The sequence below is a fragment of the Phyllostomus hastatus genome, unplaced genomic scaffold (assembly GCF_019186645.2).
Source record: "Phyllostomus hastatus isolate PE091 unplaced genomic scaffold, TTU_PhHast_1.1 phas_contig_40, whole genome shotgun sequence".
Classification (NCBI taxonomy): Eukaryota; Metazoa; Chordata; class Mammalia; order Chiroptera; family Phyllostomidae; genus Phyllostomus; species Phyllostomus hastatus.
This window is the reverse complement of record NW_025333872.1, coordinates 68,189,987-68,216,202: the sequence shown is the minus strand read 5'-3', so window position 1 is coordinate 68,216,202 and position 26,216 is coordinate 68,189,987. Positions and strand designations below refer to the sequence as shown.

The 26,216-nt window shown below is 32.3% G+C and overlaps 1 protein-coding gene across 1 annotated transcript in view; it reads left to right on the top strand.

The window, feature by feature from the left end:
• TRDN (triadin) overlaps positions 1-26,216 on the top strand; it is a 304,890-nt gene that overhangs the window by 261,046 nt on the left and 17,628 nt on the right. Inside the window, exons 24-33 of the mRNA XM_045843665.1 lie at positions 6,171-6,197; positions 6,787-6,816; positions 10,327-10,356; positions 12,038-12,085; positions 13,838-13,885; positions 15,344-15,361; positions 17,343-17,387; positions 18,634-18,654; positions 20,450-20,476; positions 22,593-22,613. Of these exons, the coding sequence (XP_045699621.1) occupies positions 6,171-6,197; positions 6,787-6,816; positions 10,327-10,356; positions 12,038-12,085; positions 13,838-13,885; positions 15,344-15,361; positions 17,343-17,387; positions 18,634-18,654; positions 20,450-20,476; positions 22,593-22,613 (315 nt within the window). The remainder of the gene's footprint in view (positions 1-6,170; positions 6,198-6,786; positions 6,817-10,326; positions 10,357-12,037; positions 12,086-13,837; positions 13,886-15,343; positions 15,362-17,342; positions 17,388-18,633; positions 18,655-20,449; positions 20,477-22,592; positions 22,614-26,216) is intronic.

Genomic DNA, 26,216 nt, shown 5'->3' with positions numbered 1-26,216 from the left:
AGCAGTAACAGATTTGGAAGTCCCAGACAAGAGATGTGCTGGCTTAAAGGATGAGCGTTACTGATATGTCTTCCAAGGGGAGTGTGACAAAGGCGAAAGCCAAGAACTGAGGAAGCAAACCAAGAAGAACACTAATATTTAAGGAGTGGATAGAGGGAAAGGAGACCCTGAAGGAGTTAAAGAGCAAGGAGAAAAAAAAACAAATAATAAACAGAAACATAACGGGCAGGGGAAGGCGGGTATTTCCTGAAGTTAGAGAAACCAGGAAGGAAAGAGTATCAAAGGAGAAGTTGTTGAAGTGTCAAATTTAGCAGAAATTTACAAGATAAAAACTGAAACGTATTCATTGGAATGTATAATATAGAGTTATTGCTGATCTTATGGGCAGTTTAGAGGAAATAAAAGGGATCTGGTTTTATTATTTTTACTATAGTTTGAGGTATTTACTTGGAGGTCAGGGGTCAGAAAATAGACCTTACATACTTAAAATAGACCTTACATACTTTGAATACGTTGAAGACTATTATTTTAAATCTTGTCTGAAAGGGAAGTGAGACTGTAAATGTTTAGTTAGGAAAACAGAATGGCAGAGTGAAAATAGAGGGAGATGTGACATCAGAGAAACTGTAGGTCAAACGATTTCTGATCTGTCAAATAGAGACGTAACAGTAATTGTCTTTATAAGTCTACAGTGTTATATTATCTATAAATGGCAATAATCCATTTAAAAATGCTAAAAACTTAGGGTAATTCCATTTTAATGACATGAGAAATAACAGATTTATGTTCATAATACCTAAAATTGTTTCAGCCTGTTTAATTACCAACAAGATCAAACCATTTGTTTTCTAATAAAGAACTTCTTATTTGTTACATAAGTTTACTTGAGTACTATTTCCCCAGTGGTTCATATGATAACTCTGTTAGCCTTAAAACCTTGAACTAAATCCTTCCTTTAGAAACTGTGTAATTTTATACAGTTTAACTATTAGTATAATTCAATAGAAGTACTCTTAATAGAGATTTTCTTTCTTACTGTAAAAGGGAGGGATATTTACAGTATTAGTAAGCTATTTCCTAGACTCGTATTTTGCAAAGTGTTTACATAGAAGACTAGTTATACTATTGGTACAGAAAAGAGTTTTGAGGTTACATAAGTTTAAGAAAAGCTCTTGTAGTTCATAATATGTATGCATACATTTGGGAGATTTAACAGTAAAAAGAATAGCTGGACTTCTTTTATCCAATGTTTCTTAAAGTTATTCAACAATTATATATATATGGATAGATATATGTATATATTTATAATATAATAGTGGTGTGTTCAGTTGAACACATTGAGAAATGATGTATTACACTTATTTAAAAGATCTGAGGATGCAGTAAAGCAAAAATAATTGTTTTTTAAAAATTAGTGACAGACATTCTAGAAAATCTAAATGAGACAGACTTGAAACAATGTTCAATTGTGTTGCAATTAGAACAATGAAGATACACTCACATGTATAATAAATTTATACTTGGACATTGCTATCTCAAATTTTCATTTTATTTTTCCCTATAACAACAAAAACTGCTAGAAAACTCTACTATAAATTCTTAGGGGAGAGGGTGCCCATTGTCTTTCAGGTGAGAAAATATATTAAAGTTATGCTGACGTGGAGCACTGAGTAATTGCTAGAATGTGGCAATGGAGGTATATACTTCATAAGTATCCCTACAGACAACAAGGTAACCACTGTCTCTAAGATACACTAATGTTTACTCAGTAGCCACCAGGTATGTGCCATTATAATATTCAAAGAGGGTTTATTACCTCAAACAAACATAATATATCGAGAAAAATTTAATGACTTCTACTATGTTAGTTCAAAGACATTTATTGAGTATCCACTAGTCCAAATCCTGGGGGGAAAAAAAACATCGGTGGAATAATTTATCTCTTAACTAAGAGGATTTACTCACATATATACATACCGTAATTTGATTTCATAATGATTTTGTATTTAAGTTCCAACATTTTATCCACGTTACAGGCAACGATGCGGAAATAATAATCTAATGGATCCCCAGTTCACAAACAAGGGGACACGACTTTTTTTAACATATCAATGACATCACTCACAATTCAATTTGATTTGTAAGGCAGTGAGCGAAAGACTTAATAATGTCACAAATTTTCCTCTTTGACCTTAAGGTAACCTTAAATAAAGTGCACCTTTCTCTTGCCAACAGATTCTAGATATAGTTTACTACAAAAGATAGAACCTCAAATATTCTATTACCATTCCATTCTCAGAATAACAGAGAGATGGAGGTGCTGGTGGAAAACAAACAAAGAAGTTAGTGTGGTGGTGTACTTATTTGGAATTCAGAACCCAATGCAATACTTAGATAGTAAATTCAAATGCTATGAATCACACAGCACGGCTACATGTTCCTTAGGGCAGGGATTTTTGTTGGATTATTTCATGTATCTTGTGCCTGAAACAGTTCCTGGCACATAGTAAGAGCTCAGTAAATGTTTTTGAATAAACAAATGTAATATAGTTATATAGTCAAATAACATGGAAGACTTTTTCTTAATGTATTAAGTGGGGAAATTGGTCTCATGAGAGTAACTGTGTTAAAATATTTCATTTAAAATGCTTATCATGGTTTGGGGCACAAATTAATATTAAATGCGCTATCCATAAAGTATACTAATAAGTACATGAGATAATTTTCCAGAATTAAAATGTGATAGAGTCTTTTAAAATCTGAAAGAGAAACACGTTAGCCATTTAGTTTATGGAAATGAAAGCAATTTGTATTTAATTTAAAAAGATGTAATCCTTTTTATGCCTAACCTCTGAATATTAACCACTTATGTCTTAAAACCTTCTATTTTTATTTGTAATTGTGACTTCAGTACTGTAGTCTTGAAATTGAAATTTTTCTGAATAAATTTACCTTCTGGAGATTAGGAGGTGAAATTTTTCTTAGCCCATTCAGTTAATCAATCAAGTACAATCCTATTAGTAACTGCTGAATACATTTATGTCAGGTACAAGTTTTCTCAGCTGGTTGAAAGGAGATACATATGCCCTGTGGATTCTAAGGAAGGCCTCGTCATTAAGAAAAAGGAAGAAGAAATATAGCTTCATTTAAAATTACTAAACTCTACTCATGCATTAGTGTAAACAAAGTATTATTATTCAATATTCAGATAGTTCATCTTTTTATTTCTTCAATGGATATATTTCAGACTCTTCCAAAAACCATAATTCTTGTGTTCAGTCTTTCCCCAGAATTTGTTTTCTTTTTCGTTCAGGCAAATTTAAAAAATGGTCTTTTTAGCTCCTTTAGAAAAGATTTCTCTGAAAATCCTCCTTCTCAATTTTACTCAATTTAAAAGCTAATTGAAAAAGGTTGTAGTAATGAGATTTGAATTGAGATCTTCCAGGGTGGCAGAAACAATGCACTAGAGCAGGCTTTTAGACCTGATACAAAGGAAGCTTGTGGTCTCACTCTTCTAAATTAAAACAAAAACTCAGAGGCTTTTAGGCACTTGCCTGTGAAGATGTCAACTCCATTAGAGTCTTCCGTTTCCAGGCTACTTTGTGAGTTAATCTGATAGAATATGACAAAATTGACAAAAATCCAGTTTCCCCCATGTCAACATTATTTCTTACTTTATATCTTCTTTGCTATTCTAAAATATGCCATTTTCATTAATTATTTAAGCTTATTTAAGCTTAAATAATTATTCTCCATTTTTCTTTCTTCTGTGATTAAACATGTTTTCGTATTATTTATAACACTCTATATTACCCAATTTTTAAAACAATGCTCTTAGCTCAAGTATTTTTTTTTAATTTTTGGATCAACACAATGATATTTTATATGGAAATATTTCACAAGCCTATGAGGAAATGTTTCACACTTGTGATGCTTCAAACAGGTATGATATTTAATAATTGAATCATATTCCAGAAGAAAATATTTTAAATACCTCTTTTGGACAAACATGAAGAAACTTCTTTCATATGCTATTCAAATTTAGCTCTGAGTAACATGAAACACCTTAAGGAAGGTAAATGAGACTATTTACTTGGGTGTAGTGGAAAAGAAACAATAACTACCCATCTCTTCTATTTCCACATTTCTGGTTTTAGAATGAAATAGTGTCAGGCTGAGGTACTGAGATCAGTGTAACCAATAACACACAGGGCAGAAAAAGAGGTACCTTGGGGCTGTGCCTGTCACTTTAGACAACCCATCCAAGTTCAGATATTTTACTTTGCTTTTCTCCTCAAACAATCTCCATCCTTACCGTATGCCCTGACCTTTAAAAGAAGGGTTAAATCTCACTGGACTTACATCATTTCTTATTATTTCCTTCTTTTGTTTTTCTAACACCCACTTAAAGAATCAGAATGTAATGGAGAGGTATTTAGGGTAATACAGTTCAGTAAATGTTCATGATTTAAACATGCTGTGCCAGATAGTGCTATCCAACTGAAAAATTATCTTCAATAAATTTTGTATTTCAGACCAAAACTACTCAATAGTCACACCTAAACATGGTATAATTTTCTCCTTTTCTTGGGTGAAATAACCATAACCAATATTAATGAGAAATCTCATACATAATCTTTCACATTTTATTTTCAATTATCTCAAAGTAAGGCAACCATGCACAATTTTGAAAAACCTGCTATGTAAAGAAAAGAAATAAAAGATTTATGTTGATATGTTTCAGAGAAGGGCCACTCTTCTAAAATAACTCTCTGCAACCCCTTTTCAAATATATTTGCAGGGTCTTTGATAAGCTGTCAATGGGAGTGTGTTTAGTTTGTGCTTTACTGAATAGAGGAACACTCCGTTTCCGTAGAGTTTCCACTTGTTCATTAAAGTCAATGTTTGACTATGTTTGAGACCAAGCACAGTACTAAAAATACTAAGATGATAGTTGCAGTCTCTGTATAATGAGTTTCACAAATTATTTGGGGGAGACACCTGAGTAAATAATTACAAAGTATTGCAAATAATTGCAATGTGTAGACATAGTGGTTTACATGGAGTTCTAAGAGTAAAGGTTAGAGACATATAACCCATCTTGGAAGGAGCTCAGGAAAGGTTGCCAGAGGGAGACAATAGCTGAGCTGGGTCCTAAATGAGTGTGGTGTGGTGAAAGCTTGCAAGAAGGGGCAAAGGGCATCAGGTAAAGAAGGAAACTGGGAAATGAAAATGATGTATTTGAGGCTAGAATGTAGGTAGAAACTGAGGAGGAAATGAAGTACACGTGGAAAAGTGGAAGTATATGCAAGATATATTTAGGATGTGTAATCACCAGGAATCTGTGAACAACTGAGTAGGGATGGGATAGCATGAAGGGTATTTTAGGTTGACTTCCAGCCTCCTTTATTTATTTTCTACTGTCACAATCTTTGTTAAGATAAAAAGGAAAATTAAAATGGACTATGGATAGAACAAAGTTATCAAACATTGGCCTGTACACTGGCCACCAGTGTCTGTAAATAAAGTTTTATGGGAACATAGTCATTCCTATTCATTTTCATACTGTTTATGACTGTTTCTGGGCTGCAATAGCAGAGTGAGTAACTGCAACAGAGATTACATGGCCCCAAACCAAAAACTATATAATATCTGACCTTCCACAGTAAATTTACCAACTCCTGCACTAGGGTTGCTCATGCCAAAAAAGCAAATTTTGTGTTTCTAGTCATAAGGAATTACAAATTCAGAAGCAATTATTTTTAATGTATTACACAGGGACAGATAACATCTTGACAATGTTAATGGAAATTTAAAAATTGTTTTAGGTTTTTCATCTTGAGTAATGAAAGGTTAAAAATAGTGCCTCAAAAGCACTATGTGCTTTACCAATATAAGATTAAAAAGTTAACACTGCACGTGAGTTTGTGAACAAATTATATTTTAATGATGCAATGAAATTAAGCTGTGTTTTATTATTTCAAATAAGTTTTAAATTAGTAACTTGGCATGAACATTAAATTACATATCCTATAAAATTTCAATAAGGAAGAATGGCTAGGGTCTATACTGTTTGATTTTGAGTTTCAAATTTATAATGTTCTATCATATTCAATGACAATTCAATAAGAATTGAATGACTTGTCTTAAATATTTTTAACTCTTTCTAGGCAAAGAAGTCAAGCCTAAGCCTCCACGTATGTAACATGCCTGCCAAAATTAATGAGTGAATGAATGAATGAAACAAATCATAAATGCATGCTTTTAATCATTTTATAACTCCATTGCTGAGTATTTTGCTTAAATCTGAGACAATTTTTTTCTGTGCACCCTGTACCTATCAGGCTAAGTGCTCTTCTCAGAATACACTGTGCTAACAATTCCTCCACCCTTTATTCACTGGAGGTACAAATCAGTACCTTTAATGAACTTCCCATTAGAAATTTTAGTTAACATTCTATTTTTTTTCTCAAAATAACTCTTGTGATGATAATAAAGAACTTCTATTTGTCCATTTATGTTAATATTCTGCAATTATAAGATGCAAATTAACATGGCATATTGAAAAACTGAATAATGTGTAAAAGAAGTAAGGTTGGCAAAAGTAGGTTTACAGTGTGAGTGCAGGAAACACAGGGTCTGTTCTTGTCTTGTTATTTATTAATTGTTGTATTACTTTCCATACAAACCACTGTAAATCCACTTTTGCCCACCCATCTATGCATGAGTACAAGAAATAAATATCTTTATATAATCCCCATTATTACTGTGTATATATGTTTTCAGAGACACAAGTGAAAAAAGAAGAGAAGCTAGGTATGTACATTTAATGTATAGATTTATACTTATATTCCATATTTATGATAAATAGCATAACATGTCTTTGCAAATTTGTGTTCTAGTGTAAACATTATTCTAAAATTTTATCCTTGATAAATTTTTGCAATAAAATAAACATAGTGCATGTTTTGGACTACCTGTTCTTAGGAGAAAACATTTTGAGAAATTTATATGGTACAGGAAAAAAAAAGAATTGACTAATTGAGTTCTGTCCTACAAAACCACTATTTTGCTGCTTTTATTTGCAGATACAGGACATAAATATTTCATCAAAAAATACAGCTGCTCTTCCTCTTCTCTTTTTGTGGGGGCTTCTGAGTAAGATAAACATGTCTGAGGGCTCTAGTAGGCAGCAGAACCTTTTTTTTTAAGAGAAACAAATCAGTCAGATTCTCTTTATAGTTTACATTTTGGTTCATGTTCCCTAGCTGTTTTAGGTTTTTAGGGCTGCGCTAGTAAAATACCACAAGCTGGGTGGCTCAGAACCACAGAAATACAGTTTCTCATTGCTCTGGAAATGAGAAGTCACAAATCAAGGTGTCAACAGGGCCATGCATTTCTTTGCACTTGTGAGGAAGAATCAGTCCTTGCATCTTCTGGCTTCTGGTGTTCGCCAGCAATCCATGGTGTTCACTGGCTCATCAAAGCATCACTCCAGTCTTAGCTTCTGGCATCCCATGGATATCTTCTCTTTTTGTGCCTCTCTCTTGTACCTTTTCTCCTTTTCTCCCAAGGATACCAGTCATATTGAATGAATGACTCACCCTACTGCTATATGATAAATTCTTAATTAATTATGTCTACAATGGCCCTATCTCTGTATAAGGTCACATTCTGAGGTAGTGGAGGTTGGAACTCTAGCATATCTTTTGGGGAAACAAGATTCAGTTCATAGAGGTCCACTCTATGACCCTCCAATTCATGTCGTTCATGTGGTGCAAAGTACATTCCATAATCTTTAAGTGTCAATCATTTTAGCATCAACTCTAAGACCAAAATTTTACCAATTCAAAGTCCCAAATCTCACTATGCAAATCAGTTATGGGTAAAACTTGGGGTATGATTCTTCCTGCAGAAAATTCCTCTCCATATGTGAATCTATAAAATTAGAAAACAAATTACTGCTTCCAAAATAAAACAGTGGGACAGAAATAGGATAAACATTTCTATTCCAAAAGGGAGAAATTGGAAAGAAAAAAATTAGTCACAGTTTCCAAGTAAATCTAAAACATCGTGGGAAAATTCCATTAGATTTCAAATTCTGAGAAAATCCTTTTGGCTCAATACTATGTCCTCTGGACTTGGTAGGGCGTGGCTCTCTTCTCTTGGCCCACCGAGGTAGTAGGCCTGCCTTCTGCTCCTGAGGAGGTTCCATCAGCCCAGGTCTGAATCTATTGTTCTGTCCTCAGAGTTATTATTCCTTTATTTCATCCTATCTCTGTCCCTTTCTATCCAGGTTGCATTCCTTCTGCTTGTATAGTATTCTCAAAAACATGACTATTCTTGAGTTTAGTTAATGGAGAAACAAGCCATTGGACAGAAAAGTCTTCCACAGGTCTTTCTTGGTCCTTCTGCTGAGATGGTGAATTGAATCCGTAAGTCCCACATTTATTCCTTGCCCACATTAGCAAAAGTTTGTCCAGCTACACCTTCACTTCCAAAGAGTGTCTCCCTTCATTCTTTTTAGATAGATTGAAAATATTCCGTGTTGAATGCTGGTTTCTTTTACTTAAGAGTTCATTCCTCAACTTATCTTTCTTTTCACATTTTATTATAAGCAGCAAGGAAAAAATTAGGCTGACCTTTTGACACTTTGATTGGAAACTTCCTCAGCTAAATATCCATTCTCCACTTACAAATGCTACCTTCCAACCCACAGAAGAACACAATTCAGCTGAGTTCTCTCCTACTTTATAACAAAGATTGCTCTTTCTCCTTCATCCAATAACATGTTTCTCCTTTCCTTCTGAGATCTTAGAAGTACATGAAACATTCTTATTTCTAACAATATTTTGTTCATGATGACATATGTATTCTCTAAGGAGACAGAAGCTTCCACTATAGCTCCCCTCAATTCTCTCTCAATCCTCAGAAGAATAGTCTTTAATGTCAATTTTCTGTCAGGAATCTTTTCCAGACAATCTGAGCTTTTAATAACAAATGCCTCAAAAATTTTCCAGCCTTAACCCATTACCCAACTCACCCCACTTCCAAGTACCAAAATTATTAGTTTCCTTGGATGGCTGGAAGAAAATACCACAAACTGTGTAGGTTTAAACAATGGAAATTTATTCCCTCATAGTTTGAGAGGCCAGAAGTCCACAATCAAGATGTCAGCAGAGTCACACTTCTTTTGAAGTCTATAGAGCAGAATATTTTCTTACCTATTCTGGCTTTTTTGTTTGCCAGAAATTCTTGGTGTTTTTTGTCTTGTAGAGGCATCACTCCAATCTTGGCATCCAGTAGCACATAACCATCTTCTTCCTGTGTGTGTTTTTTTAGGGCTATGTATTTTATTTTTTATTGTATTGTATTTTTCCATTACTATTTATCCCCTTTATACTCTTCCACCTCCTCCCACATCCCTCCACCCTGAAATCACCACATTGTTGTCCATGTCCACTTTTTATTTTTTGCTTGACTTCTGCAACTTATAACCGCCTCCCAGAGCTAAGAGCTTGCTCTCTGTCTATGAGTTTGCCTCTATTTTGCTTGTTAGTTCATTTTGTTCACTCAATTCTACATATGAGTGAAATCATATGGTATTTGTCTCTCTCTCATTGGCTTATTGCACTTTGCATCATTTCCTCTTGTCCACCCATGCTGTCACAAAAGGTAAAATTTTCTTCTTTTTTACAGCTAAGTAGTGTTCCATTGTGTAAATGTCCCACAGTTGTTTTACCCACTCATCTACTGATGGACACTTGGGCTGTTCTGTTTTTCCCCTTTTTTTACAAGGGCATTAGTGAGATTGGGGTCGTACTCTAGTATGACTTCATCTTACCTGAACTAATTACATCTGCGGCAATCCTATTACCAAATAAGGTCACATCTGGGTTACAGGGAGGGGGTTAGGACTTTAAGGCATCTTTTGATGGGACACAATCCAAGACATCACACTCTTTTTCTAAATTTCTAAAACACTAAGTACCCAATCACATCTATTTCAAAGAAAATTCTCGAACTCTTGTTATTAAATCATTTATCTTATGTTGATATTGAAACTATTTTCCACATCAATCATCTTAAGAAAAGAGAAAATTCAGGTTAAAATAAATTAGCAGTAGCAAAAACTTAGTACATAGCATGACTCTAAGAACTATGTGTTTAATAGCTCAATATTTAGAAACTAGCGTGAAACTGGAATGATTTTTAGTGCAGTTCTGCTTTTGCAATTATGGTCAACAAAATAATTTCCAAAAATAAATTTGTGCTGTAGTTTGTTTTTTCAGATTTTAAAATTTCTGCATTTTGTTTTACCTTCAGAGCCACAAGCTAGAAAAGAAACAAAATCAGGTAACATTTTTTTTTATTCTTAAATTGATAGAGCTGATATCTTCATTTTAGAACTAAAAGAGGCTCAACATCCATCAGTGGAGATTTACACAGTTTCCCAGATTCTCATTATTTTCCTACTCCATTGATCAATATATATTGTGTTTATAGTACTGGATTAGCTGAGAATGGGGATATCTCATAAGCAAAAATATCAAAAATATGGCTTTAATTAAGCTTCTGCAGAGACTCCAATTTTTAGGAGGCATTTCTTGGGATTCCTCAAAATCAGGTAGGATAATGTTTAATCTGTGACTTTCTTTCTGGTAACACACTAGCATCATAAATTCACAAAACCATAGACAACTGAGGTTTAAGGGTAAAGAGGGCAAGAATTATTATTATATATAATTACATATAATTAATAAAACCTGTTATGATTTGAGGAATAGCATAACATTTTTATTTTCATCATATAACTATGAGGGACATGAAACATGACAATTGTCACTCATATTTAATATCTGTGGAAATAATTCAATAGAACAAGTTCAGAAATTATTTTTCTGATGTTTTTAAGTTCATAGATTTTGTCCATGTCTAATTTACTCACAATCACAGCTGCTCCCAGTAAATGATTGTCCCAGATTGACCATCATTGTACTGAGGTAACATTGACCTAAAATCAGGGTGACTTTTCCAAGTGTACACTGCTATTTAGTGTTTATGTCCTAGATCTGGTACCAACTAGCTATTTACCTGAGGCAAGTTACAAAAAATCTCCATCTCTAGAGAAGTGACTTCTGTGTTACAAAAAATTATACAGCAGTATTCTTCAATATCAATAAGGTCAAGAATCTGAATATATATATAATATATGTGCACATATATATATTATATATATAAAGTATTAACCATTTAATTCTTACCAGGTATTACTTAGCAACTGATTATATACTTGAATCTAGTTGCTCTTATAAACAATATATTTTTCAATGTAACAAGGCTCATAGATGTCTATCTATCGTTTCCTTATTTTTCTGACTATATTTATTTCCTACAGATGAGTATGTATTACCAAATATAAATGCTTTGCATATGCCTCTTCCCCTTTATTTTGTTTACCAGAAACCTAACACCATTTCAAACTTCTAGTTAGTCCTAATATCATTTAAAACTTTTATTTTTTATTATTAAATAGTGCTGTTTTGCAGTAATTTAATTGAATGTTATTATTTAGATTTACAAATAAGTTTCTTTTTAGCTTCATCTAAAAAAGCTCAAATATGCAGTATATATGAATATTATCTATAATACTCATGTAGAATTTATGTAAGACATTTCTGAAGCATTTTTAATAATATGTATTCTCACATTACTCCACAGGACCATTGTTCTCTATTCCAACCATTGCCTAGACTCCTGATTTCAGGATTGATGCTTTATTACAGCCTGATCTTTGGCTGCCATGGGTGCTTAAATGTAAATAAGAATTCTTGGCATACGGTTTTTATTCAACAAAAGTCTTTAAGGTTTTCATGTCAACTAGGATGACATGAAAATGTAGGAAGTTTTTCTCCATGGGCACAGTTGTTGATGTCTCCCGCTTAACAAATTATTGACCTAAGTCACAAAGAAAATTCACTGTATGTTAGTTTATAGCGCCAAACACCTGAAAATATTTTCTTTTCATTATTTTTAGAAAAAGACACAGTGAAACCAGAAAAGACTGTTTCTCATGGTAAACCAGGTATTTTGCAGGTGGTATTTGTAGTATCAAATTGCCTCTAAATGGTCTAGTTTTAGAAGTATGAAGAGCTTAAAGTCAATTATAAAGTTATTAGATAGAATTAATGTTTTGAGTCACCCAGATGCTAGAACATCTGGTTTTAGTCATCCTCACAATGTTTCTTTATACTGAGGACTTGACCAGTCCCAAGTAACTACACAACTAGTCTTGCTTCCTATCAGAGATACTAAAAGCACAAAGACATCATTGCTAGCACTCAGGTGAATGAGGTATATATATTACTTTTTCTTGTTCTGTTTGGGGCAAGACATCCTTAGAAAACATCTGTAATTCAGATTTACTCATTCAAACATGACCATCTTAGACTCCAAAAAAAGAAAAACAAAAGGAAATCGACATTTCACCACACTTCCTTTCCTCCTTTCTTCCTTACTCCATCTTCATTTCCCTTCCTTTTTTTTAATTTCTGATCTGATATTTTGGACCAAATATAGGTAAGCCAATGAGTTCTGTTCATAAAGATGAATACAGAAGTTACCAGGATAAGTTTATTAATTAGTTTTTATTTAAGACAAGAAATTTTGTTTTAATTTAAGTCAATTAAATAACAACTTGATTTTGAGGCAACCCCATACCTTAGGTATCCTCTAGAATTTTGTCCTTCATTCTTTGCTGAATTATTTACACAATGCTGTGAATGTGTTTTATCCAGAATCTTTAAAAAGTTAAAAACATATTTTCTCTAAACACATCTTAGTAAACCCTTTATTTTAGAGAATCTGTTTACTATGGGTTTGAGTCAGAATGATTTTATTTGCTTATGTTTTAAAAAATATGAAGTATCAACAACAGAAACCATAGAAATAAAGAAAGCAAGAGCTGGAACGTGGGAAGTGGAAAATAGCTATCTATATCTACTTAAGTAAAACCTTAGAAACAATTCTGAAAGAATGATGAAAACCTGTTATTTTCTTCACTGTTCCTGATGTCCATCATTTTGAAGTGAAATTACAGAGACAATGGGAGATTTTAGTCTTCGAGTGTATGGCAAATACATTATTTTTCTCACTACACCTTTCTTTTATTTCAGTAATATCATTTATATTCTTTAAATTCTGTTTCCCAATAAACCTTTCCCACTTGAATATTTGACCAGCTGATTACTTGAAAAGTTTAATTTTATATAGGATCATCATAATTATCTCTCTACTTTAACCCAAAATCTTTGAGTATGTCCATAAAAACGTAGAGAACAGGAGACACCCTGTAAACATACTGTGTTTGCCCTGCCCCAGCTTTACACCATAAAAAACTTGAGTTCCTGGTATAACCCTCAGGTTCCCAGGGAGGCATCATGCATAAAAAGAGATTTAAAAAATGCTTTTTCTTATTCTAATGCCATAATGAAAAAGGGATACATATTTTATAGAGCAATATTTCTATGTAGACACATACAATGAAATGTAATAAAGGCAAGGGATAAGGAGTGTTTGGGTGGATTAAGGGATGATTTGAATTAGGAAACCTTTTGTGGCAACATAGCTGCAAGGGACATCTGCCGATGGACCAGTTTTCTTTGTGCCTCCATCCAATTTAAATGGAAGACATCACCTTCTATCTTAAGGAAACATCTACATTTTCTCTCAACATTGGTGTTATATCAAAGTAAACACAAAATATCAAGGTTGAAATGCCATTATTTTGTGCTTACACATTTAAAATTTCTACTTGTGATATTTTTTCTTATCACAGAAGAAAAAGGTGTCAAGCAGGTAAAAGCTACCCCAATAGAAAAAACAGGTAAATATATATTTTATATTTTATTCTATGTATCCGTTATTTTTATGTGGGTATACACACACACACACAAACCTTCATTGAAGTTTGTACACCATTAGTGACATCAATTCTAAGATTTTAAATTCTTCTAAATAACTAAAGTTATGCTCAACAGAAATCAACTCTGGAAAACTGGAGTAGCATTTCATTTTTTAAAAGTGTGATTGACCTAAGTTTACATATAATTCATAAGAAAATCTGTGTAATACATTGATTATTATGTGCTCTTAAGTTTTTAATCCTATCCTCAAACCATTTTCTCGAACTTTAAAGATCCAAAAACACTGAAATTGCCTACTATTTATGTGTTACATGAAGTAATTTATTCTTATGAGAAGTCTAGAGTTAGGTGATTGTATAACTTTTAAAATTTACCCTAAAGAGCTCTGACTGGTATAACTCAGTGGATTGAGTGCAGGCTGCAAACCAAAGGGTCACCGGTTCGATTCCCAGTCAGGGCACATGCCTGGGTTGTGGGTCAGGTCCCCAGTGGGTGCCACATGAGAGGCAACCACACATTAATGTTTCTTCTTTCTCCCTAACTTTCCCTCTCTCTAAAAATAAATAAATACAATCTTTTAAAAGAAATTTACCCTAAAGAATGAGCAGCAGAATATGTAATATTAAAGGAACAACTGTCCATCCTTTATTATTTCATGTGAGAAAAATAAGAATGGCACATACTCTTGCAGCTCTAGAGGTCTCTCTGTAAGGATGAACAAAACTGAGTCTCCATTCATACTGACATCTTAAAATCCTGAACTTCCTCCATGTGATTTTGCGACAGAAAATCCTACCCACCTCAGTCATTTATAGTGTCCAATCTCTTACAAAAAAATAATTTCAATGGAAAAGTCTGTGAAGTAATTTCTTTCAACTGAGATAATCATGATAATAAAGATTTAAATACAGTTTCTCAGAGGGAAATATAATAGAATAGAGGAAAGAACTATTTAAAGAAATTACAGACTATTATTACAAAAGAAAGAAAAATCCATAAGGCCCTTTCAAATTACCTCTTATGGTAATTGTACTCTATCCAAACCATTTCCCAAGCTCATTATTTCAATTAATGCAGCCCTAACTTTTACCCTCATGTGTTAATGTGGCCCCCTATGTATCTCAATTAGTTATGTGGGTATTTGAGGATTATGAAGAAAGCAGCTCCACTTACAATATTTATGTACCAAATGCATCAATTGTTTAAAATTTTATATACATTTCATGTGTCTTAGTTTTTCACTAGTAATGTGATTAATCTATTTGTTGACAGTGAAATAATAGGGCTCAGTGAAAATGGATTAAACTTAAGATAAAAAGAAAATCTAAAAACTAAGAAAGTTAAGTATAAATACTAGAGTTATCTTTCCATGGTTTATATTCATCAATATGGCATTTATTTTTCTCCATTCTCCACAGTCAAGACTAAACCAGCAAGTAAGAGATGAAAAGAATAAACCTGAGTAGTATTGCTTGGTTATTTAACTTTAATAATGTGCTTTTTAAAACTGTTATATTTAGCCTTGCTTAGGAATAAAATACCTATATAGGTGATAAAGATATGTTATTGCTATGGCTTTGATTTAACATTCCTTTCTTTCACTACTATTAATAGTTAACTATAATTATATAGATGAAATATCCAGAACTTGTTTCATTATTATTAACATGAAAACAGTGAGTACATTTTGGCTATAAAATAACACGAAGAAGTTAAGGTAAATGAGAATCTTTTAAACAACATAATAAATAACAAAAGTAAGAAATTCTATGCAATTGTTAGTATTGTGAGCCATATACTGTTTTAATTTATTTAAGAAGCATTAATTATATTATAATATATCTGTTGGTATTTTGAAATCCATACAATTACAAACATTTTATGACTTGTTATTAAAATCATGGAATTTTCTCATTATATAGACTTTAAAAATCAGCCATTTTATTGTTCAGAAGTGATACAGAAGTTATTACAGTTGTTCATAGTTTAAAAGCTGGCTAAAATGCTCAGGAAGGCATGAATATTTGCCTATTGTCACAAAAGTAATAAATGTGTTCAAAATTGTGGCAAAATTGTGATGATAGCTCTTAAATGATATATTTGTGGAATGGAAGCTTCGATGAAGGTATGAGTAGTAGCTGTTAGTAAAATATTCTTTGGCTCCTATATAAAAATGCATCAACAAAGTCCCAAGCTGAATTTGGTGAGACCAGTTAGAAGGCTATACAAGTTGTTCAGATGTGCTATAACCACATGGAGCCCAGATAGTCCTACCCTAGAACTTGTTCCATGTATTTTGAAAAACATTTGATATTATTATTACTATAATTTATTATGCTATTTTATTGCTATTACTAGGACAGTTTAATAACCTGAATGTTAACTTTTCATTTTCTTACATGTTGCATGTCTGTTTAATATTAACATTTATGCAAACTAAGTTCATAGAATTTCATTCTTGAATTCTGTCAGTCCTGAATTCACATATATCCAATTTAGTCTTATGAGACCCTGGGTCCTGCCTCAACCCTCCTCCCTTACTGTTAGTGTACCATGTTAGGGAAGAATAGTAGTACTTTTAGAAAATCTCCTAACTCAGGGGTGAAATAAGCAAAGGATGGGTAAGTATTAATAACAGCTCAGAAGGACTAACTCTGGAATTGAGCAGAAAGAATCAATGCTTGGCAAAGATCACTATTTCCAAATATCCTCAGCTCTAATCAAAGTAGGCTACCCTACATGGCTTCATTTGGAATTCCACTTTTGATGAAAGAGAGAGATCTCCTATTTTTTAATTCAAATATTTTTCAGAAGACTAACAGATATGTCAATTTTACTTTTTGATTCCATTTGTCATGTACTAGACTTAGTTTATATTCATCGATGAGAATTCTAACTATACCTGGAAAGACAGTGTATTTGGTCCAGGAAAGTGAAAATACAAATGTGGTACTTTCTGGAATAGGTCTGGTTTAGGGTAATTTTTCAATAAGAAACAAATGTCCAGAATCAAATTGCTTCCGAATGAGCAAGAAGAGAACTGGAAGGAGTCAAGAGATAAAAAAGAAATTTGTAATATGCAAAGACAAATGTCCCCAAGGAATGAGTCACGAAAGAAAGAAAAATCCTCTTGTTATTCCCCTCTTTGTCATATTCTACCTTTTTTTTCTAATCACCTAACCCCAAGCTGGCTAATACCTTCACATCTGTCTTACAAGATGCCCTGAGAATGAACCTGACCTTGTTTTTAATGTGTTTCTATGGCACTCTGCTTTCTGTGTTCCAAGTTACATGCAAATGACTCTGGGGGCATGCTTCCCATATAAATGAAAATAGCCTGCATGTGTATTAATAAGAAAACCTTGCTACATAAATAATCCATGGATTGCCAGTTAATTTTGATTTCTCTCTCCTTAGAAAAAGTTGAACATCAAGAAAAAGAATCTCCACTTACAAAAACAGGTTTTTTGCTTTTTTTGTTTACATTGCCTTAATTCACTACTTTTATTAAATTTGAAAGTTAAAGAAAAGCATAAAAGTGTTTTTCAAATTTTTATTTTCTGGGAGTGCTTAGTCTTGTGGTTTGTGGTAAAATCTAGTTTATATGAGATAGGGCTGTAGTATTAATGACAATTAAACATTTTGTTAAATATTATTATCAATATGTATGAATTTCCAAACATACAAATTTTTCCTATTATATCAATTCCCACACCAAAAATATCTAATAATATTGAATAGGTAATCATTGTTAATTCTTAATGTATCATTCTAGTAGTATGTATAAATATGTAACATATACATACAAAAAATGGATATTCCCACTTTTTTAACATAAATCATGGCATAGTATAAATAGCACTTTCCCTGGATTTTTCTATTTAAGAATGTATTTTGAAGGTTTCCCTTAATGATATACAATAATACATAAATCTCCTTTTATAGTTTTGTAAGTTTAACTTTAGATAAAACTTCTTAAAGTAAAAATTTTCAATAAAATGTAATTTTATAGACATTTTTAATTGTTCTCTAAAAAAGTTGTGTCAATTTGTACTGCCTACTGTTAATGAAATAATTAGTTGTCATAATTTTGGATGATTCTAATTCTTCACAATCATGGACAAATGTTGGCTATTTTATTGAATAATTAAATCTTGTGGTGTAAGACTGAGTAATTAATGCTTTAGTTAATAACTTCAGGAGACAAGTTATAATGGAGAGAGATCATGTGTTTAGATGGTATAGCTTTGTGTTTTTTCCTACTGTTCATTTAGTCTTCCTCAGATTTTATAAATTAAACATGTTCATTCAAAAACTAGATTAGAAGAATTTAAATAGTTAATATTAATTAATATAATACATATTCTGTAAGGATAGTGACAAAACATGCATTTTATGCTATTCAGAAACAGTAAAGAGTTCAAATTATCATGAGCATTCATGTTGCATGAAACCAAAGATGAGGCTTTACAAGAATAAGGAGCCCATGAAGAATCTATATTTTGAAGGTTTATAACTTCTCCTTTGGAAAGTGCATGGGAATATGACTTAAAAATTACTCAAATTATATGCATTGTTTAGTGTTCGTTTTAATTATGTTTGGCCTTTGCCTGCTTGAACTGGAACAAACAAATAGGAAATAAAAGTGATTGACATTTTATCTATAGATAGAAAATTATTGCTAATTTTATTTTCCTTCCTTTTTTAGAGAAATCAAAACCAACTCTAAGTAAGTGTACTATTTTAGAATTTTAATAACTTGTTCTTTAATTATTTTAATAACTTGTTCTTTAATTATTTTAAATATATAATTTATTTATATTGTAAATGCATTTAAAAGGTCCAGTATGTATGTCTATTAATGCAATAACTATCATGCCATTAACCATGCAAATAACTCTGATTGAGAAAGAATAGTATGTGCATTGTATTTATTAATTCTTGAACATGTATTTTTTAAGTATCTATTAGATACATTATACCATATCAGGTATATGAGAACTGCCTAAAATGATTTTTTGTTTTCAGACCTGTGAAATTAATACATTCAACACAATAACTAAGACCTGCAGGAAAAATAAAAAGTCACATCTCTCTTTTGTATACTTTGGGTTGTTTGTTAGGATGTACTGAGTAAGCACAGTATGGAGTTCCCTTTAATAGTCACTACTGGGTTAAGAAAAATACAGAACACATAATGCCCTCAATTATTTCATTTTAACACATTAGCTCTTTATTTTCTTATTTTTGTCAAAAATCAAATGGAAGTTGTTTTAATATTTCAGAATTATGGTTTTATTTTGATGGTTCCAACAGTAAAATAAAATGATTTATGAAACATTTAAATTTTATGAATGTTATTCAATTTTACAAAAATAAATTGTTTATTTAATACTGTGAAATTATGACCCACACTTTACCCTGGGGTAAAATTATGCACATTTCAATCAAGAGTGTATCTAGAAGTTATATCTGAAGTTTGTAAATGGCAAGGACTAACCCAGTTCCTTGAGGGTGTTATGACATATTCTTATAAATGCAGCTACAGTTTTCTTCAGAATAGATTTCTATACCAATATAAAACATTAAATGTTCACTTTGAGTTAGAGAAAATCCCTAGTCTACAAAGTTTGCATTACTGTTACTAATGTGAAAAGTGTAATAAAAATTAAGGATTGAAAGTCAAAACTAGAATGTTAATGTAAAATATAATCATTTACAAATACTGTTTTATTTATGAAATGTTATTCATTTTCTGTCTTAATTATTGTAAAATATTTTAATCAATTTTTCTTAAATTTTGAAAATAGCTTCCCAAAAAGATGTATAGGATTGAAATTAAATGTATCAGGTTCTCTTTTCAGCTGATTTGTGAGGGAAGATACATCAAAAACCTGACATGTTATTTTTAAAATAGTATTAGTCTATAAATTTACTAAAGGAACAAGAGAGTGATGCTACCTTGTCATTGGCTAAGGACAAATAGCATTTTACATCTTGTTTCATTATTCCAACTGCACTCACTGTGAGTTGAGTTTATTTCTGTGATATTTTTCAATCTCATTCTACAATCCCACTATTGCACTTAGTAAGTCATACATGAAGTTACTTTATAAATACATTCAATGAACACATGCCTTCATGGATACATGAAAGTCAAGTTTAATCTTTGTTTATATAACACAGTTTATATAATGGAGATTTATAATGTCCAATTATTTATAATTAAGAAAAGCAACCAAAGGGCTTAGAACTGATTAATTCTGACATATATGAATAGACTGTTTAACAGTGTTTATAAAATTGCTCTATTTTCAAAATAGATTTCCAGTTACAGTTTTCAGAAATAGTGGTCATCAGTATGTTCTTCTTCCATTTTGAGTATAGGTCTCTATTGTCATCACTATTAGAATTCTATCAGAAATATGTGCAGCTGATGCTCAATTGTCTGCTATTTAAATAAAAAATATTATTTCCTTTATTTTTCTTCCTTTTTCCCTATTATATATTTTTCCTTTCTAAAGCAGAAACATCAGAAGTCAGAGAATCAGGTAAATAGTTTCTTTTCCAGAAGAGGTAACATGGGTCTGTGGAAATAGTATGTAAATTTGAGCCTCTATCTAACTATGTGATGTTTGAGAAAGTTCCTTAACTGCCCAGATTCCCAGTGTCCTCATCTATAGAGCAGGCATAGTGACTTCCCCAAAGGCTTATTCTAAGTATTAAATAAAATAATACATGTAGCTTTCCCATTACACAAAATGTCACTCATTAAATATTGGTTTCTATCTCATTCCTGTCCGAGTGTGCAAGTAGTCTCATTTGTAACTCTATTGATCTCATGTGTGTGTTGGGGGGAGTGTTTTATTTTGCACTATTTCCTCTTGCTGATTACTATAGCATGTATACCTAAAATAACAGGACATTTTTAGACATGAGATTATTAATAATTTAGACATATAATGATCAATAGTATTAAGGAATAAAATTTAGAATAAGAGAGCAAACCAAATTTATAGAAAGATAGAGGAGCACACATTACATATTGGTACTTTTTCCAAAATGTTGTTTAATATCTTTTAAGATAACCAGTAAGAAAAATAAGAAGAAACCAGTTACTTAGAATACACATGGCATATTCCTTTCCATTATTAGTTCATTTAAACCTTTCTACAGGACCAGTCACAATGTGCAGTTTAAAGATGACGTAAAAGTGGGATGAAAGGAAGTCTATCATCTCGGAGTGTTTATATGGTAGAGACAGGAATTGGCTCCAAGTCAGTATGATGCCAGAGACTCACCAGTTAAGCCTCTTCCATCATGCTTTGTTCTCTTATTACACTGTGAAAAATACAAGCGGAAGCTTTCTATCAATTAACGCAGGCCAAAGATAAAATGTACACCACTTTATTCCCAAAGCTATTAAAGCTACGATTAGAAGGCTGTGCAAGGAAATCAGACCTTGCATGGATATGCCCTTCTGATCCTATTCTGAAGGTACATCATTTCTAGGATCATTATATTATGAATACAGAGTAACAAAGACATTTTATATATAAAAGCACAAGTCCAACCCAGAACTATTTGAGAGTATAGGCACATTTCTATTCATTCCTTCATTCAGTAGACAGTCTGTTACACCTCAGTACATGTTTGATTATTTTCTAAGTTCCTGTCTTTTTAGCTAACCCTAGAATTTTTAGAGAAAAAATAATAACACATCAGCCTTACTAAAGTATTTTTCTGAATTACTCTATTTTTTGCAATTTTATATATAAGGTATGTTGCTGTAATATCACTGAAAACATAAGTATCCCAAGTAAAAATGTTTTTTTTAATTTCTATTGGCATTAACTTAATGTTTAGGAATTTGTAGCTCTTAGAAACATCCAAATTATGTCTATATTAGAAACTCTACAAGTCTCAAAGTAAATCATGTAATGCAGATTCTTTTTGAAAATATTTTTAAGCCTTGGCTTTTATATTAGACTAATGTTGATAGAATGCAGATGTACCAATCCTCTTCTTTTTCAAGTTAGAATGCCTGCTATAGTATTTGAGACAATCATCTCACTTTATATCTTTGCCCTACACAATGCAGTTTAATGGAAAACCATATTACTTTGAAGAATTATAATCTCTCATTGAATCTAATAAACAGTTATGAAAAATTAAACTGATTTTGCATGTTGCTTTTTAAGATTTGATTTTACAGTCCCATTGGTAATTATTTGTCTTTATTCACCTTTGAAAGGAAACTAACTTTCAATGATATATTTTTACAAAATTTGGATACTTTCAAGCATATATTTAGATTAATCACATCATATGAAGTAATTATTTACAAATTAGGTATAATTATAATTGAACCAACACACTTAATTTTAAAAAGATCCTGCTGATTTTAGTGTGTGGAGAAAGCATAAATATGTTGTGACACCTGCAATGATTAATAGCTTTTTTTATAGAACTCATAAAAGCAATTACAATATTCGAAGACCCCTGTTATCAGGCAATAGAGAGCTATATTTCTTCATTAACTCTTAGACAATAAGAAAAAAGTCAAAAGATATTAAAAACTTTTATATAATTCTTTGATGTATAATATTTGCATTTATCATTTATCTGAGTTAAACAGAACTTGTTTTTTGTTTTTGCTTTAAACAGAAAAACCTGCAAGAGTATCAGGCAAGTATTGCTTGTATTGATGATAAATTCTCTTTGGTGCATAGTATGAATTTCAAATGGAAACTCATAAAATATTTATATTTTTAATGTATTAAGAGATCAGGTGAGTCATTTTATACTAAATCCTCCCACAAAAATTTGCTAATTTTTAAACTTACTTATGTTGAAACTTAAAAAAATGACATTATTTAAAATGACAACTTGTAAACAGAAATACCTTATCCTGTCCTTGAGTCTGAAGATTAAAGTGACTTGCATTCAAATAGGTGAATCTTTTCAGTAATTGAGGTAGAATGAAGAAAAAAATAATGTGTCTCTGCTTTAAAACTTTAATCACTAAAAATTTGCCATAGAGCACATATGGTCAAGTAATTGTTTTATTTTGGGTTGTTTTATTTCCTTCATTAACTTAAATATACTTGTATATCTGAAAATACCATAGTTACAAATGGATCTAAACTTGTACAGCATAAACAGACAAAGCTCTCAGAAACACTCTCTGAAATATCAATATCTAGGTACAGAGAGGGATTCTAAATATATGGGATACAACTGTAAATTTTTCAATAAATTCACAAAATTTCAGGAAATAGTGTTTTTATTCCCATGTCTCCAGATTAGGAACATAAATCATTTTAAATCAGTGTTGTTTTATGCAATATCATGTGAGCTACACAAGTAATATAAAATTTTCTAGTTGACACATTAAAAATGTAAAGAGAAAATAATTCTAATAATGCTGTTTAACTATACGTAAAAATACTATGGAAATATGTATTCAATGTAGAAATACATTGATAGTTTACATTATTATTTATACTGAGCCTTTGAAATTGTGTGTGTATTTTCTGTTTACAGCAGATTTCAGTGTCTACCAGTCACATTTCAGTTCCCCAAGCTATGTATATCACTCAAAGTTCTTTGGAAGCAAAAAGGAAACCCCGCATGGGCTTGCTTCAGGAATCTTTAAAAAGATAATGCAAGGGTACAGAATTGCTTCACTAAGGTGAGGGCAAAAGTTAGAACTGATCCTCAGGAAAGCCCTTTGAAGCACCCTTCCCCTACAGCCAAAGGTGGCGAGGGCACACTTCATGAAGGAAGGAATTCTGGAATTTGTACTTTGAAGAAGGGATAGGATTGGATAACTGGAAAAAGATAAAAGTGGGTGTAAAGAAAACTCACTTCTGTGTGTTTTGCTGTTACTCTCACACTACTACCACACTCCCACACTTTTGACACCTGATGTGTGAATTCTTTTTCTACACCAAGTAATTCTTTCTGACACCAGCCAGTTGTCCTACAATTCAGTTAAATTCTGACATTAACTAGATTTAGCTCACATCTCATGGATTAAAGGGCTCAGTCCCATGAGACATCCCCCTCCCCATATGAGATTTCCATTGCAGGGAGTTGGCCCCCAGGTTATCCATAACTTCTTTCTGATTTGACTGCCAATAGAAGGTTCCTACAACCTCTTGCCTGGAATTTAATTATTTGCTAGCACAGCTCACAGAACTCAGAAAAACGTTTACTTATGTTACCAATTTATTGCATAATAAAGATGTGGTCAAAGACATAGATGAATAGCCACACAAAGAGATACATATGGCAAGGCCCAGAAGGGTCCCAAGGGCAGGAGCTTCTGTGTCTGTAGAGTTGGGGTGCACCAACTTCTATGTAGTTGTGTTCACCAATCCAGAAGTTCCTTGAACCCCACACTTTTGCCATTTTATGGAGGCTTCAGCACATTGGTACAATTAATCATTAACTCAATCCTTAGCCCTTCTTCCCTTTGTAAAAGAGGAGTGGCAGGGCTGGAAGCTCCAAGCTTCTAATCATGGCTTGATCCTTCTGATGATGACCCTTCCTCTAGGAACCCACCATTTGCCTCATTAGAACAAAAGACTTTCTTGTCACCCAGAATATTCCAAGGAATTTAAGAGGTCTGTGCCAGAAACTGGGTGCAGAGACCAGTGTTTGTGTTTCCCATTATCTCCCAGCAGGTGGTGAGAAAGCATAGTACACAGAGGAAATCAAAGACAAAGAAAAAGTGTTGGCTGAGGTTGGAGTCAGGGCTAGCTTTAGAAAGCAGTGGGATGTGTGGGGGAGGGTGAAGAGGCAAGAACTGGTACAACTGTAATAGAATAACAATAAAAATGATTTAATTTAAAAAATAAAGCAGTGGGAGATAATGGCATGGAGGGTAAAACTGTGAGGTGGAGAACCTGCAGGCCAAAAAATTTAGATTTACCAGCTCCAGAAAGCTATGGTTTACTTTCTTGACTTTGTAAGATATGGAAAAAATTGGGGGAAGCTTATAGTCACAGGGATAGTAGTAGGAGAAGCAATGAAGGGTAAGAGTTTTAACAGAAAAGAGAAAGATATGAGGAAAAATACATATTGTTTCTTATAGATCATATAAAATAAATGTCCAGGGATATTATGAAACAATGCATTTTATAGGTAGGTTTCTGAATGTATGAAGGTTATATTCTCTATAGCATATATTTTTTACAATGCCTTTTTTAAGGGTAATCATAAAAATTGCTTTAGATTAGTTATCAAATAGAATATAATAAAGATTATTTATTTATTTATTTATTTATTGTTGTTCAAGTACAGTTGTCTGCCTTTTACCATTTTTTTCTGAACCTCTTTTCAATATTATATGCATGTATAAATTTGGGGGTTGTTAGATTTCTTATTTATTTTTGCTCACTTATTTGTCATTTACTAAAGAAGCTTCACAAAACGGGCCCTACTTTGAGGCCATCGATCCTTTCTACTCGCATTTTTGAACTGTACTCTAGTGCCTGCATTTCCTGTTGGGTGAGACCAGGTCCTCTGCCTCCGAAGGTCATTTTCTCTGCTTTGATGCTGGATGCACAGAGACAGACCATCCTCTACTCCCAGATTAGATTCTTTGGTCAGGAAAGGTGTGTGTTAATACGTGGAAAATGACTAGTGTAAAACAGAGGATAATTATTTCTTTCTCAATTCTAATGGTTCACTCTGATTTAGATGCTTGAAACTATCTAGTAAACTGGATTCTCAAACATCTAGGTTTTTATTGTAAACATAAGAAAAGATGCTAATAAGAATCAGCAATGAACTAATATCTCCTTGTAACACCAGTGAAAGTAACGTTGCAAAATCAATTTTTTATTTATTTTTAACCTTAATTTTATTCTTTTTCCATTAACATTTAGTCCCCTTATACCTCTCTCTTCCTAGCAGTTACCACACTGTTGTCCATGTTCTTGAGTCCTTTTTGAATTTTCGCTGAATCTCTCCAATCCTAACCTCCCCACCTCCAGCTAGCTGTCATTGTTCTCTCCATCTATGAGTCTGTCCCCATTTTTCACTACCTTCCACATATGAGTAAAATCATATGGTATTTGTCTTTCTCTAACTGGCTTATTTCACTTAGCATAATGCTTTCCAAATACATCTACACTGTCGCAAAGGGTAATTTTTTAATGGCTAAGTAGTATTCCATTATGTAAATATTCCATAGTTATTTTCATCTACTGATTGATACTCCATAGTTATTTTCATCTGCTTCCACAGTGGGTGCACCAGTCTGCATTCCCAACAGTGCAA